At 50.8% G+C, this 6,516-nt stretch overlaps 1 protein-coding gene across 1 annotated transcript; it reads left to right on the top strand.

Moving 5' to 3' along the window:
• On the top strand, positions 1–6,298 carry LOC123104424 (uncharacterized). Its single transcript, XM_044526266.1, has 5 exons — positions 1–343; positions 1,513–2,504; positions 2,741–3,019; positions 3,231–3,322; positions 5,052–6,298. The coding sequence occupies exons 2-5, from the start codon at positions 1,539–1,541 to the stop codon at positions 5,968–5,970; spliced, it is 2,256 nt and encodes a 751-aa protein (XP_044382201.1). The 5' UTR covers positions 1–343; positions 1,513–1,538; the 3' UTR covers positions 5,971–6,298.
• The last annotated feature ends 218 nt before the right edge of the window (positions 6,299–6,516 follow it).

Below are 6,516 nucleotides of genomic sequence, written 5' to 3'. Positions count from 1 at the left end.
CCCCCCTCTCCCCCGTGCGCGGCCCAACGCAGCGCGCCGCTCCACAACCGGCCAAAGCGCGGGCAAGGGATCTTCTCGCCTGACGACGCGCCCCCTCACTGACTGGACCTGGCCTGCGGCAGGGCGCTGCAGGATCGTCCATAGGCTTGGAGCCTTGCGGCAGCACCGCAGAGCACGCACGGGCGCGCGGAAGCTGCTCCAGGGCCCCCGGGGCCGCCTCCCCGATTCATCATCCCTTCACCCACTCTCCCGCGCGGCCGCCGCAAGGGGGTGGAAGGGGAGCATCCGAGCGGCGGAGCAGCGGAGATTGGCTCCCGCCGGCGCCCGCGGATTTCCGCCGGAGGTTGGTCTCGATTCCCCACCGCTGCCTGAATTTATCTGTGTTTATTTTTATCTGCATACTAAGCATCTTCGACCGCTTTGCTTGTGTTCGCGCCGCTTTGCGTCCCCGTCCCCCTTTGATTTCTCAGTCTGTTCGAGAGAGCTCCGTGCCGAAGGACGACTGCTCCGGCTGGCTCGCCGCTCACCCTTCCTCGGAGGAGGTGCGCCATGAGCTACACGGTTGCCGTGCGAGCCTTCGAGGTGCCCGGGCGTCCTCTGCCCTCCGCTCCCGATTGGCATCCGTTTAAGGTTTCGGCGGAATTGATTAGCGGTACTTCGCGCACGAGATTTGGTTGGTCCTTCCGTTGGTTCGCTGGCGGTGCTCACCTGTTTCTTCTGCTCCCCGCATATTTTTTCCCTGGCCGAGGAAAAATCCGCTGGGTTGGGGGAGGGGGGCGAGGACAAGGACCACCGCCCACATTGATGCCATCATGCGACTTTCTGGTGGTATCTGCTTGTTCCGTGGCGTTTGTTGAGCTTGTCTCCCACCTCCAGCCCCGCCTCCGCCTCATGGCCGGGTCCCCTGTTTGCTTTGGACCGAATCCACTCCCCTGCAAGCAATGGCACGGCAGCTTTCCCCTTCCCTGCACTGCATAATTGAGTTCCTGGCAGCCGCAGTTCTCGCCTAATCCTTTCAAGTGATTATTACGTGCTGTTTTGCCATGTTACTGCTACTGTTGGATAGGTGTTCGCATGATTTTCTCCCCACCTTAGCTGTCGCTGTTACCACTGAAATTATTGGGTTACATGCACCAATGATTCCATGGAGCCGTCCCTTTTAATAACTATCGATTATTTGACAGCGATGATAGGGGTGTGATTTTTCACTTTGCATTGTGAATCCATATCCAGTGATTAAACTCTGAAAGATGGTACTGCCGTGGAGAACATGTGGTGAATGTGAGGTTCCTGCTTTAAGTTCCTTGTGACCCAGGTCTCCCTGTAAATAATACATTCACGAAAAGTTGCAGCCATTACTGTAACCAGGTTCATTGCTTTCACTTTTGAACAGGGGCAGCCGGCCAGGTTGTCCAGCAGTGAATTGATAACTAACTCGGCCACTTACGTTGGTTCTGATTCTCCATACACTCATGTGATTATCTAACTGCTGAATCTCTTTGAACATTGCAGAGTAATGCGCTTAAGGAGTTACATCAATGGCGTCATTGGTGCCCGGTGTCCTCGTCAAGCTCCTCCAGCATATGAACACGGATGTCAAAGTCGCAGGAGAACATCGGTCATCCCTTCTTCAGGTTGTCAGCATTGTGCCGGCACTTTCAGGGAGTGATCTTTTCACCAACCAAGGGTTCTACCTCAAGGTGTCCGATTCTTCGCACGCCACTTATGTGACCCTTCCCGAGGAACAGCATGATCTCATCTTGAGCGACAAGATTCAGTTAGGGCAGTTCATCCATGTCGATCGCCTTGAGGCTGCCACTCCGGTACCCATCCTTTGGGGTGTTCGGCCAGTTCCTGGCCGTCATCCTTGCGTTGGCAACCCCGAGGACCTTGTGTTAACCAGCTCTTCCAAAGTTGCCGGCAGCAAGAAAGCACAACCGGCCAATGGATCGAAACCAACCAATGGATTGAAAGATGCTGGTGTCTTGTCGCTAGAGAAGGAAAAGAGCAAGTTAGAGAAAATTAATGCTCCCCACAAAACCGTTGGGACAGAAAATAAGAAACCGGTGCTGACCAAATCAAAATCTTCACTGTCAAAACAGGCTTTGAATGGGGTTACTGAGAAGAAGGAAACAGTGAAACCAAAGGCAAGACCTGCCCGTGTTAGATCAACACCTTCATCTCCAACCAGTGTCTATTCTCTACCTGCAACATTTGACAGATTCTCTAGTGATCTAAGACAGAGACATGGGGTAAAAGGACCAGAGAAAGCATCATCTTCTAGGCTCTCCTTGTTAGAAAGGGCAGCTTCAGTTCTGAAGGTCACTACTGCAGGGAGAAGGTCCTCTGCGGTTAACTCAATCAGTAGCTCTGTGCTGGGTATTGGATCAGGGCCAAAAGCATTGCGAAGAAGCTGGGAAGGAGCTGTAGATACAAAAGCAAAAAATAATTCAGACTCGAAGACGACCAAAGCTGACAGGAAACCTGAGAACAGGGCCCCAACGGTATGTACTATTTTTACCACCCTACTGATAGATGCATTTGATGTTTTAATTTTCTGTCATCACCCTCTTCTCTTTAGGATAGTATTACCTTTTGTGTTTTTTGGAGAACATGGAGATATGCTATAAACCTATTCGTGATATTTATGTAAAGCAACGGAATGTGATGGCACTGTTTCTTTCTATAAACTGATTTTGCTCCAAAGTAACTTTGCTAGTCCTGTTATTCTTGTATGCAGACTCCTAGAAGAAAGCCACCAGTGAACGAGAAGGTGACACATAAAGACGACAGTAAGATTCATAATCCTGCTAGAAAGAGCACGTCAAGTGCTCCTGCTCCTCCAGTCGATGCTGACAAAGCACCAAAGAAACATCCTCCTACTCTAAAGAGGACATCTGGTGGTTTAAGCAACCCAAATGTCACAAATTTGGTTAAGATTCCACCAAACAGCAAAAAACTGACAGATGTCGGCAATTCATGGGCATCACTTCCTCCGTCACTTGCCAAATTAGGAAAGGTATGACTAAGTTCATTGGCATGATCAGTATGGCTTTATTGTACAGTAGAAATTTAGCTATATGGTTTTATCGTACATTAATATGGTTGAAACCATACGCTATCACCAATGTCTATGAATATTGACAAATTCTGTCCATTATCTGTGAGAAATTTTGTTGGAAAAAGTTTTTGTACCTGATGGTATGTTTTCTGGCATAATTCTGTGACAGGAGCTTCTGAAGTACAGAGAATCGGCACAGGCGGCTGCTGTTGAAGCCATGCAGGAAGCTTCTGCTGCAGAAAGCTTGCTGAGATGTTTGAGGTACCTTTCTTCCATACACTAGCCTTGTGATGTGATGTGATCATCACGAAAGTTATATTATGTTGTCATTCGTTGCTAAATGACTTCCATGGACATTTTCTTATTTATTTTTCAGTCAACTATAATCTGTGGTTTGCACCTCATTTTGGGCAGAACATAGTTTCCAGAAAATAGTGTCTGCATGTTAAATACTTTGATGGAACCACATGCTTTGCCCATTAAGATAATAGTAGAAGAGAATCTTTTGGTCTGATTGGGTCATACCATAACCTGGCATGTTTTGCTAGCTTTATCCAAGCATGCAGAGATACGGTAGAAATACGATTCTATTGGTATTAGCAAATTTTGGGATGGATTCATCTTCACCTGCTAGTACCACATGCCAATGTTTTTGAAATCCTACCATGTCGACAGTTCAACCCAACTGTTCATCAAAGACTTGTCCCGTCTGATGAGCTTTATGAGACACCCAGAGCTCCACATGGCCTGTGGCCGTGGACAGCCTTGACTGCATGTTCCTGTGCTGACCATAACATGCTAGATACAGGACATTATCAGCACACCAGGACAGATTGGTATCCGCAATGTTTTTTAGCAAAGCCTGCTGCCGTTCATGTGACATGCTTCCTTTGCGCTCGCGCCTCACAAGGGCGGAGATCATTAACTCCCCGTTGGTATCATGCTCCAAATGTCCCGGGTCTAGCTGTCCTGCGTGCTGCAATAATGATTGCTATCAGCCCAGCTCGTTTCTGCCCCTTGAGACCCCACCCGTGGTCCGACCCTGCCATCTTTGTGTAGAGATCTGAGAGTGCTGGTGGAACCTAGCTGCATGGTTTTACCAAACCAGAATTAACTTCCAGAACTTTAAGTACATCTCTCGTGAACTGAAAGTTTGAAAGCTGGAACACTGCTGAAGTTCATAACCATCTTATCGGCGGTGTAAATTTTGCCGATTTGCCGTGCTAGAAAAGCAGAGCTCTACAGAGCAAATGGGTCGAATCAAATGGAGGTATTAGCATGTAGGCACAGGGCACGCCCCAAATAACCAAACGTGCAGCTCTTTCTCTATGTTCATGTTGTGTCGTGTAGGGTATTAACCTTGACACTCACAGTACTCGCAGTGTTTTGGTTTGCATATGGGCGACCATTTTTCTGAACTGTGTCTGTTGATGCTGTGTATGGATGGCCTGCTGTTTTTACCTATAATTGCACTATACTTGCACCTGCGTCTTGTTTCCTTCTACCACCATCAACTGGGCAGCTCCACTGCTCTCTGCTGTCAATCTCATCATTGCTAATGCACAGCATTTTCCAAACCACTGCTGGAAAATGTCAGCATTTCACTCAAATGATGGAAAATTTTACTGTCTTGTGTGATAGAAATTTTTACTGATACAAGCATTACACAGTGGAAGGGGAGCCTTGGCGCAGTCGTAAAGCTGCTGCCTTGTGACCATGAGGTCATGGGTTCAAGTCCTGGAAACAGCCTCTTACAGAAATGTAGGGAAAGGCTGCGTACTATAGACCCAAAGTGGTCGGACCCTTCCCTGGACCCTGCGCAAGCGGGAGCTACATGCACCAGGTTGCCCTTTTTTTTTTTACAAGCATTACACAGTGCTTTACTGTACACTTGTGCAGTGCCATGTTCATTGTGATTTGCTTGTATTTTAGGTGCACGTAATGATTTGAGATTGATTCTTACTTGGCTTGCTTGTTTTTGTGGGAGCAGCTTGTACGCTGAGGTGAGCTCGACGGCGGAGGAGCAGAACCCGCAGCCGACTGTTGAGCAGTTCCTCGCCCTCCACAGCTCGCTCTCCCGCGCCACGGTGATCACTGACACCCTCACCAAGTCAGCAGCCCCGCCGGAATGCTCAGCGGCCAGCGACGCCGGGACGGTGGTCTCTGCCCCGGACGATGAGGCTGCTGCTGCAGTCGCAGTGGAGCGGCAGCGCCGAGCCAAGTCCTGGGTTAACGCCGCGCTCGCCACGGACCTCGTTGGCTTCGGGCTCTACAACCTCAAGCCCGTCCCGGCCACGGTATCGTCGCCGCTGGCCGTGGTCATCGTTGACGAGTCGGCAAAGCCAGTTGCGGCGTCCCCCAATGCCGTGAAGTCGTTGTCTCCGGCGGCGAAGTCGCGGATGTCCCCCGCAAAGGGGAAGCCGAGGACGGGCCCGGGCGCTACGGCAGCTGCGGTGACGCCCGCCCCGCCGGAGTGGGAGAGGGGGGTAGGCGCGGAGGAGAGGGGGCAGCTGGCTCGGCGGCTCGGGGAGGAGTCCCGGGGGTGGTTCCTCGGGTTCGTGGAGCGGTTCCTGGACGCCGACGTGTCGGCAGCGGCGCCGTGGGACCGCGAGCGCGCGGCCAGGATGCTCCCGCAGCTGAAGCGCGTCAACGACTGGCTCGGCGAGATCGGGACGCGCGGAGAGGCGCCGCCGCCGCCGCCAGCGTCGCAGGACGGGGGCGAGGAGCCTGCGGCCACCACCGCGGCCGCTGCCTCGGCCAACGGCTGCGGCGTGCCGGAGGAGACGATCGAGCGGCTGAGGAAGAAGATCTACGAGTTCCTCCTCACCAACGTCGACTCAGCTGCCGCGGTGCTCGGCGGCGAGGCAGCCGCGCCGGCCCCGGCGCCGGCGAGCGGGAAGAAGTCGTGACCCGTGACGTGGTCAACGCATTGATTGACGTGGGGATTGTGAGGCCCAATTGGGCCTCGTCGCAGAAGCTTTGGATTTGTTTGGGCCAAGGAGAATGGTCTTGGTTTGCTAATGTTAGCTTGTAGGGCTTTTGTTCGGCTTTGGTTCCTTTAACCCTCTTCTCCTTCTTCCTCTGTTTCGGTTCAAGGAAAAAAAAGGTGATTTGAAGAATTGACTTGTATTTATAACTGATGTTTTTCTTTCTCTTGGATTTGTATTTATTGCTGATGTTGATTGGATAGCTTGAATCTAATTTGCGAGCGATGTCGTTCGATTGGACGACCTCTAATTTTCCGAGGCCGGAAAGTGATTTGCGCTTAAATACTTGTGTGTCGTCTGATGATCGGTTCTTTGAGCTGAAAACATTCAAGAAAGCTGATGAAAGACTTATCTGGTTGGCATCTCTGCTATGTTTTGGTCTATTTGGAAGTGTAGAAATGCTATTATTTTTAGGGCAAATAAAAATGTTACACTTTGTTAATGAAGTATCTTGGAGAATCAGAAATC

The sequence above is a fragment of the Triticum aestivum genome, chromosome 5A (assembly GCF_018294505.1).
Source record: "Triticum aestivum cultivar Chinese Spring chromosome 5A, IWGSC CS RefSeq v2.1, whole genome shotgun sequence".
Lineage (NCBI taxonomy): Eukaryota > Viridiplantae > Streptophyta > Magnoliopsida > Poales > Poaceae > Triticum > Triticum aestivum.
This window is presented reverse-complemented; position numbering and strand designations above follow the sequence as displayed.